Source organism: Varroa jacobsoni, unplaced genomic scaffold, assembly GCF_002532875.2.
Source record: "Varroa jacobsoni isolate VJ856 unplaced genomic scaffold, vjacob_1.0 scaffold_772, whole genome shotgun sequence".
In the NCBI taxonomy this organism is placed as follows: Eukaryota; Metazoa; Arthropoda; class Arachnida; order Mesostigmata; family Varroidae; genus Varroa; species Varroa jacobsoni.
Genome location: NW_019213674.1, coordinates 258,853 through 274,757, shown reverse-complemented (window position 1 = coordinate 274,757; position 15,905 = coordinate 258,853). Strand labels below are relative to the sequence as shown.

At 41.2% G+C, this 15,905-nt stretch overlaps 1 protein-coding gene across 2 annotated transcripts; it reads right to left on the bottom strand.

The window, feature by feature from the left end:
- Positions 1-1,396: 1,396 nt before the first annotated feature.
- Positions 1,397-13,245, bottom strand: LOC111263513 (protein obstructor-E). 2 transcript variants are annotated; one of them, XM_022838645.2, is made up of 4 exons: positions 13,110-13,245; positions 3,601-3,755; positions 2,831-3,089; positions 1,397-2,669 (listed from the first exon to the last, which is right to left on the bottom strand). In XM_022838645.2, the coding sequence occupies exons 1-4, from the start codon at positions 13,147-13,149 to the stop codon at positions 2,131-2,133; spliced, it is 993 nt and encodes a 330-aa protein (XP_022694380.1). In that variant the 5' UTR covers positions 13,150-13,245; the 3' UTR covers positions 1,397-2,130. The 2 variants fall into 2 exon arrangements, with proteins under 2 accessions (XP_022694380.1, XP_022694381.1); XM_022838646.1 differs by lacking the exon at positions 13,110-13,245 and adding an exon at positions 11,640-11,688.
- Positions 13,246-15,905: the final 2,660 nt, after the last annotated feature.

Genomic DNA, 15,905 nt, shown 5'->3' with positions numbered 1-15,905 from the left:
CTTCCAAGTTGTGAAAGACAGTCTAACTTGTTACCGAGAGAATATGAAGGGTTAGGACATTCGGGTAAGACTTGGAGTACGTGATTTTTGGTGAAGTTCGTACACAGGTCACCTTATAGCAACTATAAATGTATAATATCACGCTTTCTTCATAGAAAAATACACAGTGTTAGTTACAAGCGTCACAGCTAGTTCGACAATTAACAGAAAAATTGCTGATTATATTGCAGTTACCTTTGCTTAAATATTTTCACGTTTTACGTTTATAGATATTCCTTTAAAACCTGCCAAAGAAGCGGCTGCTCTCTCCTTATCTACGTGTATTTTCTGAAGCATTTTTCCATCGTTTTGCTCTATTATATATCAAAATATATCATCATACTCTATATGGCAATAGTATTATAACCTAGTGGCAATTATATTGGCTAATACTTCCAATATAATTTTTTTTTTTTATTATACACAAGATGTGGTACAAAGCAAAGCAAACGTCAGCCAGTGATATCAGGGCATTTAGACATGACTTTAATAGGGCGGGCGTAGAGGTCGGCTTCTTTTTTATTGATTACCTGTTGTGCATACCATTTTCTCTGTGTGCTTTCTGCACACATCATGAATGCATAATGTTGCGTATGGTGATGAACGTCATATTTTACGCTCGGATGAAGTAATGCTAACGGCTCCATCCAACATCCCGCCAGACCATTAACTAAAGACTGTTTTGATTTATAAGAAAGTTTCGTGAATATCTTCAAATATGCAATTATATTTCTATAGAGTACCGGTTCTAGACAGGTCGACTAGACACCTAGTACAGCTCAACCACTTGTCGAAGACTTTTTGTACGGCTGCAAAACAGAAGGCGCAGTAGGACTTCAATAGTGGTCTTTTTCAAGGACACTCCTACCGCTACAAGGTACTCTTCTTAAGGCTTATCAGACGACAAAGTTTCCCATTTTTATCGGAGCATCAAATCAAACAAGCCAAAACTATTATCTATGGTGTCCCGGTAGCAATTCTACATGGGCCAGGGTCGCGGCAGCGCTTTGTATCAGTAGGTAAATTAGACTCCGAAGGTGCTGTAGCTAAATGCCCTGAAAATCTTGTTTTATTGCATTGATTATATTTTATTTTTATAGTTAGGCGCTAACAAAACATAAATATTGATTATGCAAGTCACACTGAACAAATCTACGTTCAACCCGACCTGTCATAACCGATTTATTTTAATCGCTTTATGAATAAAGGTATCTGATTAATAAAATGTTTGTCAGATTTTTTGTAAATTGTGCTAGATATAGAAAAGATGATATATGTAAAATAATGTTAATTAATTTCACAAATTTCTTGCTCTACCTGTTTACTAAATACGTATATATAATGATTCGCACCTAAATTCGTCCACAAAAAACAATACATGTTACTTTATTTATTATATTATTAATGATAATAATTAATGTCATTCCATAATATGGGTCAGATATTCTGTTATTATTATAATTATTTTGAGTCATTCTTGTTGTCGATCTTCGATGATGATTTATGTGGTCGCTGTCGTATGTAGCAGACTATGTACAATTGTGAATGTGCTCGTGAACTTCGTTTTTTTTTTTGTTTCTCTTTTTCCTCCGCCCACTTTTCGTCAGCTAATCAATTCCTAACTGATACGATTGATGATCATTAATAAATTTTTCGCTGAGTCAACCGTATAGCTGCTGTGATTATTTATATCCGTCAGATCGCTGCTTTAGATAATATTATATAATTAGTGTTGATTTTGGTGTTCTAGTATCTCCAAGCTTAGATTCTCTGGAGACTACTAACCCCTCAAATTGTTGGGCTCGCTACTCCTTCCTACGAACCTCCGAAGATTGCATCCATGTGCTAAAACAAGTGCTCTCATCAAGAGATTTTCTTTTTTTTTTTTTTTCTATCCGCGGTAAACAAATAGTTATCGAGGTAACGTCGAAATCTGTGTTTTGGCAGATCCTAAGCACGTGACTGGGCTTGTCCGTCACGAAATGTTTTTGTTTTATGTGGAAGTCGCCTTTCGGGATGACGGTCAAATAGTGTTTCTCATCCACGACATCTGATCGTCCAACGGGACACAGAGTTATGTGTACAAGTTTCCTACTTTCCGAACTGGGTGGGCCTCCTGCGTGGACGTTGCGTGGTGGGTGCTTCCGTAGTCTCGTCGTCTTCGTACTCATATTCAGGGGTTTCGGTCTGCTGTGCTACCGACTGAGGTCGGAACTGTTGAACCGCAGGTTCTGGCCGAAATGCTGGCTGCGAAGGGGGCAGTAGAGCGGGGACGACCTGAGGAGACGGCGGCAATGGACGCTGTACAATTTGCTGAATGGGTCGGGCAACTGGCCGCGTCTGAGGAGCTGGCTGCAATCTGGGAGGAGGTGACTGCGAGCGGGGCGGGGGTGACTGCAAGCGGGGATTTTGCTTGGGACCAGAACGTTCTTCTTCGTCAGATTCAACATCGGACGGTGGAGGCTCACAGCCAGGAACAGTGTGGTCTAATTCGCACTTGAGGGTGTCAGGATTGAAGGCCAGTCCAGCAGAGCAGCGCTGGAGGCGAGGGTAGCCACCGACGCAGAGCCAATAACGTGCACAGGATTTCTCGATCGGAATAGGACCGTTGGCGACATCCTTGCATATGGCTATGAATTAAAAAGCAGATAATTGAAAAAGGCTTTGTAAATGAAAGCAAGCCATCGAGTAGATAAGTCGCGTATATACGCTTCACTGTAGCAATGTATAGACCTCGAAAACGCCTTACCTTAAAGTAAAAGCAAAGAAACAAACGTCAAAATCAACTCACGATGTTTCTGGCAGTCAGGTACATTATCTGGCCAGTCGCAGGCGTGAGCTGCATCGTTATACAGTAGAGAGAATGGGCATTGCTGATTTGTAGCAGTACTATTCCAGCATTGCCAATAGCGAGTACATGACGTGGCGTGAGCGAAGATGCCGTATTTCCAGTGGCAGTTCTCTGAACTCTCCGGAGTTTGCCCCATAACCCGGCTATCTTCATCCGGACATCCCACTTTGTGGGGATAATCGCAGTTCTCTAACAAACCCTGAAGACGAATGGGTGGCCTTGCAGCAATTAGGTTAGTCGTGCCATTTTTACTTTGACAATAAACTCCGATGTATGTCAGTGAGATTGCCTATCGAGCACAAACAACTGGCCAAAAACATGTGCGATAAATTCATGTATGAGTTTCTGAACGTAAAACACGTAGTACTACTGAAACTTTTTGTGCTTGCAGGATACGGAGTCTGCATCTCTTTCAGTTGTGCTAAAAGACGAGTCTTTCTTAGGAGCAAGATCCATTTGTTTCCATTCCGAATTTGAATACCAGTATAGCAGGAAACTACACTTTCAATTGGGTAGGCATCCGTGTACAGTTAATAAAAAAAAAAAAAGTAGATTATACACATAGGAAATTAGGTAGTTTCATAAATAGCGCAGCTATAGCTTTGACTGTTATTGGTGCTAGTTGGTCTCCTTAAGCAGAAGTTTCAAATAGATTGCCCTTGAGTTCTTTGATAATTATAGTGTGCGACTTAAGTATCGAAATAGCTTGCCTTTTTTTTGCCTGCAAAAGCCAATCCGTTAGGGCAGGCCTGCAACACGGCTTCACCGTCCTGGCAGTCATAGTAATAATCGCAGTATTGATCGTGGGGAAATAGGCCGTCAGGTTTCTTGCAGTGCTTGCTATCTGCCACTCGTTGGCCCGATACTGCAAATACAAAATTGTGAGGTGAAAATGACGTCTTCATTAATTAGCCGACATTACAATGGACAATTCGCGAGGCGAAACACTCGACTATATATTGTACTACCGTCAAAAACTTCGGCTAAAGAAAAAAAATAGTTTTTGGCAAACAAGCTACTTGTTACTATTTTCCCTTGGTCTAATGGGTTTGCACGATACCTATTTCTGCAATGAGAGGCATCAGATTTAGCCAATAAAACAAATAATTACAGCCGTAAGCTTCATGCTTTGCGCTGCGGCAAACATTTTATTCTATCAAGTTTAGGGTACCTTGTAGTTCGTTTGAATCTTTGAAAATCTGTTTCACAACTGGACCGAAATTATCAGAAAAACCCTTCGTGTCTTTGTTTTTTCTTGAAAATTATAGTAGTAGGTGGATCGTAACCGAACAGGCGTTAATTAAAGACAAATAGACAGTACTATGATGATGGTACTATTTTTTATGGGCCTTGACATTTGTATGTTTATGCAGACGGCTAACGATTTTTCGGTATATTGACTTTGGTGCACTTTTAGTAGGTGCTAACAAATGGCTATTCAGCTTTACAAAAAGGCAAATATATGCGATCATAACCGAATTATGAAGCTATGCGCAAAATGCTTCTCCGGTTAATAATGGGACTTCTTGCAGCGACCTCTCAAAACATTATCGGGTCCTTGATATGATCAATATGGTATAAAAAAAACTCGCTAGGATCCCTATTTAATTTTATCTAACTGTTTCCTTAGGTTCAATAAATGTGATTAAGTAGCAATAATTGTCTTTGCTTACAAATATTAGAATCATTTTCGTAAGCAGACAACTTAATTTATTATTGAAAGTTTGAGTAAAGTAAAATGCTCCGAAAGCTCAAAGGAACTAGAATTCCTAATCTAACGTAGTTTGTACCTACCGCGAACTTTAAAATAGCCTCATAACATAACAGACAGTAGACAAAATTAATTAAAATTTAGCATACCACAGTATACGTTTATATACTGTTCATGAATGGTTCGCCATATCGTACGCGTCGTACATCGTCATGAATCGCGTACATTTTTTGAAAACAAGATACGTTGCTTATACAAGGGTTTCCGTGGAATCATTTCAACTAAGTCAAAGTCCAGTGTACTTCTGACGTACAACTAATATTGAAGAACAGGCGTTACTGTAGCTCATCGTTTTTTTTCGAATCTTTTCATGCATATATTCCGTAGTGATGATAATCTTCAAAGTAGTACCGGATCGGAACCTTTATCTGGTGTATATGTGAACGAACTTGGAAAATATGGTGGCGTATGCAACACTTCATGAACGAACTTTCAAATATGAAGAATTGACTATTGCGCATATTAATAGAAACGACAAGTTATTCATTCACTCTCTTGTCTCACTCAAAATGAGCCTTTAAGGCGAAAAAAAAAGGCTTTAAATTAACTCAAGGTCCTAGTGCCTATGAATGCTATTCATGCAGGTGGCGTGTTTATGCGCATAACGAACGCGCAAGGTGGTACGAGAAAAGGTGGTATTTATTTAGTGAACCAGCTTTTACAATACAACATCTTACATAGAATAGCATACCGCATCAAAAATTGGACAATGAAGGTTTATTCTTGTGCTCAATTGGTTACGTTAACACTTCGGGTCTTCTTCATTCGAGTCCGCTCACGTACACCTTTATGAAAGGATATGCCACTCCGTGAAATGTAATCAATCAGGTCTTCACTCGTGGTCTAAGCAAAATGTTGCACCGCAAGACCTGGCACCGCGAACTTCGATCTTCGCATGCAATAACTATGTACCGTGTCTAACATGATGTTGTTAATTTGCCGCCTTGACTTTTTTATACCCTGTTTTTTTATTGATGTACAATATTAGCAAATACTATGTTTCAATTAACAATAAACCTGTTTTTCAAAATAGTTCCAGTTGCGTACCCGCTATTTATTTTTGCGCGCGCGTAAACGTTCTATAGGAGCAGCGATAACAGCATCTATTTTTCTCGACTTAACTCTTTTCTGCGTCTTATCAAGCGCATCGTTGACGCTTGCAGCGCGTGCTAACAAAGCCCTTGATGTTTATCTACAGTCAATAAAGCAAATCAACTTCTGACATTTTGTTCTACGATGCAAAATAGAAAATCTTGTCATATTACCATTGTATTCTTTTAGCCGACACGGCTCGAGCGTTTCAGATGGCGACGGTACTTGAAATTATGCTGAACTAATGACTATTTTATAGCTGAGGTACAACAAAGCTTCGCTTTATATGTATATATCGGCGAATGAATAGTTAATCGATTTTGTTTTACAGGGGACATACGGTTACGCAGCTACGTATACTGAAGCCTGCAGCCCTGCTGTATGTGTCGGCTGTTGGTTGATACGAAAGTGGACGTGCATTTTGGTAGATCCAAATCTTTCGAGGGGTGATAATGTTACGTAACGTAATTTGCAGCAGGCCCAGAGACGTTGTGGCTAGGCAGCGTCCTATACAACCAGCTAGCGACATTCGAAGAAAGGGAGTAACGCTTCGTACACAAGGGTAGTGGCACAGGGTTTACTGCAACCACCTGCCGGGTGTTGATCGTTGATTTTTGGGGGTCGATGGATTTGGGCGCTATTGGTGCCTACGACCGACCATTTTAAGGACATTTGCAATGAACGACGATTATTACCAGACTGTGCCGGTGAAAGCCTGTGTTGACTACGCTTTGCTTCTTATAATAAGAACAATAACGCCTTTAAGAACCTACACCGGTAGTAATAATTATAATTGAGATGATCATGCAATCATAGTTGCATTAATGGCCTCTGCGACTTTTGTCACTCGGTGAACGTATTTAGTAATATCAAGGTGTGAAGAGCTCGGCATTTAACAGCCGGAATCGATTTGCAGCGTCCCTCTATGCTAAGTCTCGGTGTTTTCTGTATTATTAACTTGTATAAATAGTAACTATTCGCAGAACTCTATTCCGAAAACCTACAGTCCGATTATTTGTATTTTCTTCGGAACCCACTTTTTCTCACACGTTACGTTCTTCAGTGGAGTATAGAAACATATTTATATTACTATTTAGGGACATAATAAATATTTCTGTTTTGTCATCAAACCCAAACGGGTTCTGCCCAACGGTGAAGACAAATTGACCTAGACTGGTTAACTTTTTTTCTGTTGATTGTATACAACCTCGAAATCGGACGTAAACTAGAAGTGATGGCCAAAGGAATGAAAGTAATGATAATAGTAACAATAATAAGATAATAAAATGTCTCAAATTTGTACAGAGAATGTCCTGTAGGGTGATCCCAGGATGGTGTCTATTACAATATCTAGTATTTGATTGAAAAGGCAGTTTAAGGTCTGTCTCCGAAGATATTTCAGTAACATAATGTCCATTAGGGCTTCGTACCCTTTTACTTTAGCTGTAACCTTTCATCATTGTTCATACGCATGATATCTATAACTGAGTCTTCTCTGTACAATAATATAAGTTCGTCGCACCTTGCATTATATCGATTACCACTACACAGTATAACACTATTTGCTCCACAGGCAAAACAGGCTTAGATGCACCTTCCACTGTAAAAGACCGATATCAAGCGCCCTCGATTAGAACTTTCCGGCTTGGACTTTGTTTGAGTGGTCATCCAGTGAGTGCTAGATCTACTATAATGTTAACGCTAACATTTCCACGTTACACACTCCTACAATTTTGCTTCATATACGTAGTTGTCTCTAACTTATTTGAATCGACCCCACACCCCCGGGACAACATACTGTTTTGCTATAATAACAATAACATGCGAACAATGACATCTGTGATTATCAAAGAACACACATAAATATGTAATGAATAAATGCGTAGAGTTCTGCGAATACTTAAAGTCTAATAACACCAATATTTTTCAGCCAATATACGCGACCCGCATGCGTCACGTAGTTACGCCCTTTCACCCGAAGTCTACGGTTGGCAACCAATAGTTTAATCATTTTCGTTTCATCTCAGTTATTACCCGTCGTTTACAATCGGCTTCCTTAAAAAACTATTCTATTTTTAGCGAGTAATTACAAGAATGTTATGAGCATTGTCTCGGAGCCGTAAATTCTATATTAACCAAAACATTGGCATCAGGTTGTAGAACACGGTAACTGATGTTAACGATTGTTGCCTACTGGGCAATGTCACATAGAGGAAGAAACAATCTAGCTAGCTAGCTAACAGGAGTAAAAAAAATATCCAGCCTCCACACATCGTTGTTTCTATTTCGCCTTTTCCCTTAATCGTTTTGGCTGGAGTCGGCTGCCGTATGGCAACGCCCACAGTAACTATCCCAGCGCCGATCTACCGACTAAAAACCGTATCGTTTTAACTACACGATAACTAGCGGCTGCAATTTAGGCAAGCAGTGGTGCGGGGGAAGGTATCTATGGCGTACACGAAATGTTGCGAAAGACTACCGAACGGATAGTAATTGGTGACGTTTGTCAACGTCGCGGCATCATGGCCGCGCCTTGTGACACGATTCCTATGCCATCGTTCAGCTATCTAATCTAGCCGATCCATCGTGACGCTCCACTGTTTTGCTACTGTAATAAGACGGTAGCATTGCTTTGCGATACGTGAGACTCATAGACACTGTGCGTAAACACTGAATGAAGACCCTCCTAAGCGAGCGCCGTGCAAACTGTTGTACTAATGGTGGCAAAATAGTAGCATTAGCACAGTTGGAAGCATCATCACCGCGGACACATATCGCTGGCTTCTTTATCTTGAAATGAAGTTGCCTTTGCCTATCATGCTGCAGATGTAGACGGCGATGCCATGGACAGCTCGCGTGCTTTGCCTCGGCCAAACCCCCGATTCCCCTTTCTCATCGTAGCCGCCCTCCCGACAACCATCCGCCCCCGTCGTCTTTCATCGACGGGGCGGTACCGACTGTTGGGAGCACAAGGCTTGATTTTTAACGGTCGCCATCTTAGTTGCCATCGAGCGCTATTTCGATATCACCACAATATGTCTACGCTCTTGGGTTTCGTGGGTTTATGTTTTCCTCATTGCCACCCCACTAATGTTGTATACGATTGTTTGCCACTGGGTTGAAGCCCCTATCTCGGCTGTCAGTAGGGGAGGCCGCGATTACATTTTACCATCCGCAGTCGACGATGCCTCTGTTGTTGTTGTTGTTGTTGTCTTGAAAAAGAAAAATTGTGCCAACGTGACATTGTGACCGTTCGGTATTCTCCCACCTTCCGTCTTCGGCTATTCCCTCTGCGTTATCGCTGTAACCGTAGCCATTGATACACTGTGACATTGCTTTCTCATTTTTCAGCAAAGCTTTCTAGCCGTGATACTATGATTGTGCCTCGAACGGTAGCGGTATTCGCTCATCTTGTCGATATTGAATACCAGTCAGTTTCTTAACTGTCGACGCAACCGTTTCCCTTGTTTGTATTGTCTTCATGCCGTACTGATTGAGTTGTTGTCATTAAATTGCTTCGTATATTTGAAAGGCGTTTGTCTGCGAGTGATGGCACTGCGCCAGTTTGGCTGAGAAGGCTAAATGGCGGATCCTTTTCGAGTCACGGCTTGTGACTGCCATAATAAAAATGTTATCATCTATTTCGAAGCGTATTCAAACTCTTTAATAGATGTCCTAGATTTTCGCAAAGATGGGATCTCAGACAATGAACGTTTTGAATAATGCGAACCAAAAAGAAAATCTTAAATAAAAATAAATGGAAAAATAAGATATTCTGCCAGTAAATGATCTCCAAGTAAGGTGCTACCCTGTTGAAAATTTCAAAAGTGAAACCCCAAAAACTTAGACATTGCTCATCACGGACACGTTCAATGTCTGCTGTGCACTTAGCTACCAAGAATATTTTCAAATGCTTGCGACAGAAAAATTGCCAGGTGCTTTTGAAGCCGTAGTAATCTAAGTGTCCTTCCTAGTTCATCGGTAAAATAACACAGCCCCGATGATCTCTCATTTAATCCATCTTTCATAAGCTGGATTTTATATCAATGACCGCATTCGGTCAATTCCTCAGTGTTCTCTAAGGGCTGTGGAGCTTTGTCACTATCATAAATACAATAAATAACCTAAATCAAATGGAACTCCAATGTTTTTTGGCTCAGGTTTTCAGGAAGAAGCATCGCCTTTGAAACGATCAGGCATAGTAGGAGTAAATTTAAGACGTAGACATTGCGATGTCATAGAGAATTATCTTTGCTTGGATGCGATACTGAGTGTAATGGACTGTGATGCTCTCTACATATATGTTCGCAGCTGCCAATGGAAATGAGTGCTCCAATAAACTTCTACAAGAGAAAAACAACTTGAACTTGTTCAACAGACCGCCCATTGTTATAAGGAGTCACGTATCATTATCCACAGAAGATTCCACCGTAATATGGCCTCAAAAAGTTAGGTTATCTATATTCTTCTTCGTTTCTGTCGTTGTCAACAGGTGCACCTCACAAATTACCGGTTCAAGATCACCAGAAGACCGCCGGTGATAACGTCATATATTATTTGGTCAAAAAAAGATATTGATAAGATGTCTAGCTATTGACGACCAATAGCCGACTCGTCAATGTATTTGCGGCGCAACACTCGCGATCCCTTCAGTTATCCACAATTGAAACTTTATAACGCTCCATCAAGTGCTTGGTATTCTGCAAGGTCTTTCAATAGAAAAATTTTCAACTCGGTTTGGTGTTTTTGTCGCCACAAAGAACGAAGCTGAACGCTGACGACTAGCCCCGATGTTGTAGAAGGCTTTTGGGGACCAGGCTAGATCAATGCTTAGTGTATAACTGATGGGCACGGTCGTAGGGGCCGACTGTCGTTTAGGGCACTCCGTTAAAAAGAGCATGCATAAAAACGTCACAAGAAGCCAGGTAGCTCGTATTGAAGATTCGGCGAATCTCCCTTAGAAGACCCGTAATGTAGTTGGACATCCCAACCAAAACAACTTAGACTAGTCTTGGAAGGCTGTTTAGCAAGAATCGTGCCACAGGACTGGAATCTTGAACAAACGCAGGCCCTATAAAACGTGTCTTAGAAGAATCTTAACGTACTCAAACAAAAAGAGTGCGCCATTACAGGTAATGAGTCCAGACTTGACAAGGTTGAAAGGCCTCGGGTAGTTGTGCGCTACGACATCGAGAGCACAAATCGTAATGTAGCATTCCACATATCGCTTTGCCTGCCTTGCCCCAACCCTGTATTGGCCAGATTTAGCCCACTTCAAGCGTTTCCTCCTTCCAAAGGTTAAAAATACCTGAAGAAACTCTCAAAGATAAAGAACGTTTCGGAAACAATGAGAGCAGAATCGAGGTGTATTTTTGATAGAGGTATATGCAGACCTAGTACTCTCTTCGTGCTTCCTATATTACGTAGACTAAAACAACTATAATCTAAGTGTTTTTCTAAAAGCATGCGGGCCCCGTATATAGCATATGACTCATCGACCATTAATTCATGATGTAAAATTTCCTCAATTTCTATGGTGACATCACATCTCATCACAGCCATCCATCGCAATTAAAAATCAGCGAAAGAGAAAATGACAATAGTATCCAACGGTGTCTACTGAAAACAACCGAAAGACCTCGCTGTACGACAACTTGTTTTCCTCTCGCTCGGCGTATGTTTTCATTGGTCAACGCGGTTATATGTATTTCATTTGTTGTCGATCCTTTGGATTGTCATCAAGGTCAGCGTTGAGTCAACAAATCAACAACAACACACGGCCTCAATAGTCAGCACTATCAAACTTTCTTTGGTGCTTCGATGCCCTTGGACTACCAAACAGCCACACAATTAACTCCGTTACCACATTTTCATTGTCACACATACCACTATCGCAGTCGCCGTCAGCGTCAACAAGCATTGCATCCTCGATCAGCGCCGGTATAATTCTTCCTCTGGCGTGTAGGTCTTTTTATTAATGTTACCGCCGCAGCTGCCGCCATAAGTTCACACGACCTTGACATATTTGACTATCAATGAATGTTCGATAGCGTCTAGTAATATCGAGACGGCCATCAAATGATAGCCCAGGCCTCTCCTAAAGTCCGACGAAACAAAACGGGTCGCATAGGCACAATGGTAAGCACAGCCAGAAATCACCGAGGCGACAACAAGTTCTAAGCACAGAATACGCATAACAAATGTGTACGTTGCATTGGACACGTTATCACTGCTGCACTGTGTCGTGGGTAAATTAATAAGCACTACTGGCGTGACATAGAAGGCAACATATAGTCTCCATACGATCGATCAGCCGAATAACAAATAAACAGCTTTAACAAAAAGATTGAAAGTGATAAAAACACTTTGCATTTTGGTATGTCACTAGATAAGGTTCGTCACCAGCTGTAATTTGCTGGTTGATGTTGGAGGCCTTGAAGGGTTAGCATCCTAACAGCTATTCTGGACTCGCAAAGGCCTTCACAGGAAGGCAATGGCTTGAAAACGACCTAACAGAAGAAGAAGATTAAACGCTTTCGCAGACAAATTTTTTCATTATTGCACCCATTGCCAATGCTAGGGAAAATAATAAGCCCTAACTAAATCTAGTTAACAAATCACTGCACGAAACAAAAAAAAACACACTGGCAATGTAAAAGTACAAATAATCATCGTGCACGTAAATAGAATTGCAAAAGGTACCCGTCTGTGATGACTACTTGAACATGTCATCAACACTTTTCTTTTTGCTTATTTTTTTTTACGATCTGTGAAGTGGTGGCGGTGCCATATGAACGACACAATTTATTAGACGAAATTATCCCTCAGAGCAGATCGTAGTCCTGGCTAGTGTTCAATGCACCATACTTCCAGGGCATGTGCTTACAGAGCCACTCATTAAGACCCACATGCACACATGTGTATGTCGAAATAAAATAATGTACATGCAAAAAGAAAGATATAAATATCCGATAGTCCAATTTAATCATTCGCTAATTTGATCGACATCGACTATCAAATGTTTCGCACAACTCCTCTTTTACAAGATGGACCAACATTCATAACAAATACCGTCCAAAAAGTAAATTTACTTTATAATTACGTAACTGCTAGAATTTCGTTAATATTGACGCCCCATTCATGGGCATCATATCAAACGTTTAGGACATAAAAGCGGAAAGGGGTTGGAACAGATCTGTTTTGCGTCACTACACGCAGCTCGTTGTATCTCTATCTATCTATCTATCTATAAATAGTTCGATTTATCATTGCTGCTGTCACTGTTGCAGAGCTTTGTGGCTCATAGTACTGCCTCGGTATTAATGTCGTTTGTCATGCCCTCATCATTACACTTACCAGCCACGGCGACCATTCCAACTAATATGAAACACTTCATCTTTTGCTGAGTGGCAGCTTCGCTTCTAGCTGAAGAACTGCCGGCCAGTGTTTCGCCGCGCTACTCCTCTAACCGATGACTTGTGCACTGGGGTTTATTTATACCTTACGGGGGACGACGGATCGACCGCAAGCTGGAAAGGAAGCAGATGGGGGGCGAGAGATGGTAATGGGTATGGCAGAGAGTCCTATAGAAGTCGCTGCGTGTGCTGATAGTGCTACCAATAGTAGTAGTTATAGTGATAGCGATGTCAACCTTGCCTACTCAAAGCAGAACCCGCCTTTGGTTCGCCTGTGTCAAAGAACCTGCCGCAATGGTAGTAACCATTTTTGGCAAGGGTAGGCCCGCGCGATGACTCTTGACAGAACAACCGGCGATTAGCCTGGCCGTCTGCTGACTACGGGAAGTTACCGTGAGAGCCAGCGGTAACAGACATCAACACACAGGACAAGCCTATGCAGGCAACTACTGCAGCAGCAGCAGCAGCAGCAGCAGCAGTATCGTGTTTTGTCGGTAACGTACAACAATTCAGTCATAGTTCTGACCGTTGCTGATTCGCTGGAGCGTGTCTGCTAGAAGGAAGCTTCCCAGATCAGCGCACATTTTCTCCTTCTTCCACATTTACTTGATCGCCACAGACAGCCACACAGATGAAAAGACAAAAGCTTGGGAAAAGTTTGTTGTTCACAGTTACAAACTATTGCTAGAATTGGACAGGGGAGGCAAAAAAAGGCTAAAGGAGGAAGCTTTAAAGGCGTTAAGTGGTTAGCGGTTTTTTTGCCCATGTGACCACAGCTGAATACCCGGTAGACAGGCGACAGTCCCAAATAGCCTCATTAGAACACTTCAAGAACTTTGGGCCGGTAGAACAGACCCAGACTTCAATACAAACATTGACACTGCAGCAACACTAAGCAAGAGCGACACGCAATCAAATATGGCGCTATCGTGGTACAGACTATGTAAGTGAAGATAGGACCGGGACTAGAATACACTCCTATAATAGTTACGCCGCATAATAATAACAACCACTATATATGCTCCTTCTTGCTGATACGGGGCAGAAACATATTAATAAGAAAAATATGCCAAGCAAACATTCATATGAATACAATGGCTATTTGTTCCTGAATAACCTCCATTTGAGAAATTAAATCTGTTAAGCATAAACCAATTATATTTACTCACCTTATTTTTTAAGGTGACACCGTCTGGTGGCTTAGAAGGTCCTCAATGTTTCTAGTTTCGTTCTATAAAAAGGTTCACCCGTACATAGGCTTGTCAGTTCACATTACATTGGTTTAGAGTTCTTTGAAAAGTCGCATCCGGGTTTGTGTGAATTAGTGTCTAAAGATGGTGTAATTTTATGTCTACCAAAGGCCAATGCTAAATCAAAATAGTATATATAAGTAAAAGAAGCAATTATTTATCTGATTAACACAGTTTGGCTTTCTAATAACAGCATACATAATAGCAAAATATAATATTCATTATCAATTGAAATCATTAATGTTAAGAAATTGTTTGCTTCATTAGGAAAGAACTTGGCATGGCTTCGTGGGTCTGAATCAGCTAAGTTCTCCCTTCATCATTCATAAAAGTATAATTAAATAGGAATCAACAAAACATACGATTATATTATTAATAGCTCGCTTACCGGAGCGCTAAGTTCGCTGTCAGTTTAAGAAATTTTCATAGATCATTTGGCTTTGTTTGTACCCATGATGACCAAGACAGTAAAGATCACAACCACTTCTTGCCTGGATCACAGGACGAAATCCTAATTTCAAAGCACGAGCAGATGCCAAGCACCAGGCATTTGGCCGCGTCGTATTCGCGTCGTTCTGGTGCGCCATACCGATAGCTCTAAAAAAAAAAAAACGTAAAAACATTTTCTGAATATCGTGCAATTTTAACTATATAAAGCTAGTTGAAATCTCTTGCAATATACCGAAGCCATATTTCACTGCTGACCCACCTGGATGTGATCGACCCACGAAGAAAGATTGCTATCATTTTTCGATCTAAAACCTGGTATTGCAGAGCGGCCTAACGGCTGATAGTCGTCCACCTTAATTATAGCAATTTCATTGTTCTATGCGAATTTGACGGATTCACTGTCCTTATTGCTAGCCCAAAGATATTTCGTTTTTAATACCAATGGATATTGTTCGCATCATATTATGCCATATCCGTCCAGCATATGCTGATTGCCTATCGGCAGGCGTCGTTTAGTGTCCAGGGCATGATTTACCGTCACTGGTTTGCTTCCCGCTCTAGGCTGTTACCTTAACTAAGCGATATGAAACAGAAATAGAATGTACACGTAAGTAAGTTCCGTTATGCGTACGCAATCGTTTCTAGCTTTGTTCCTCGTGTATAGTTATTCATCTAGCATACTGCCTAAGTGTCACTGACAATGTATGTCTCTTCGCAATCCGTCAACGCGATACGTCACTGCGCATTTGAGTGGGTGTTTTATTCTGTAATCTATGCCGATCTGCAGCAAGACGTCGGGTGCATGCCCTACCCATGTCGGCCTGCCAAAACATTGGACGGATGACGCCAAGATCTACAAGTCTGTGTCATCAAGTCGTGTGAATATTATTAAGATGGTGCATTCAACCCCAGGGCGATATCGTCAGCAAGGGGAACAGAAGTGACTGACGGATTTTCAGAAGTGGAATTTAGACCGGCATCAGCCGTGAATCAACAACGTCAGCCCCAACACTACCGAACTTCTGTTAGAACAGAAA

What these genes read in the sequence shown, in the direction of transcription:
- LOC111263513 (XM_022838645.2), bottom strand. Translation starts at nt 13,149, where the DNA reads ATGAAGTGTTTCATATTAGTTGGAATGGTCGCCGTGGCTG. An exon ending in TGGAATGGTCGCCGTGGCTG is followed by an intron (nt 3,756 to 13,109) that starts GTAAGTGTAATG and finishes TTGTATTTGCAG; the next exon opens with TATCGGGCCAACGAGTGGCA. An exon ending in CTTTTGCAGGCAAAAAAAAG is followed by an intron (nt 3,090 to 3,600) that starts GCAAGCTATTTC and finishes ATTCGTCTTCAG; the next exon opens with GGTTTGTTAGAGAACTGCGA.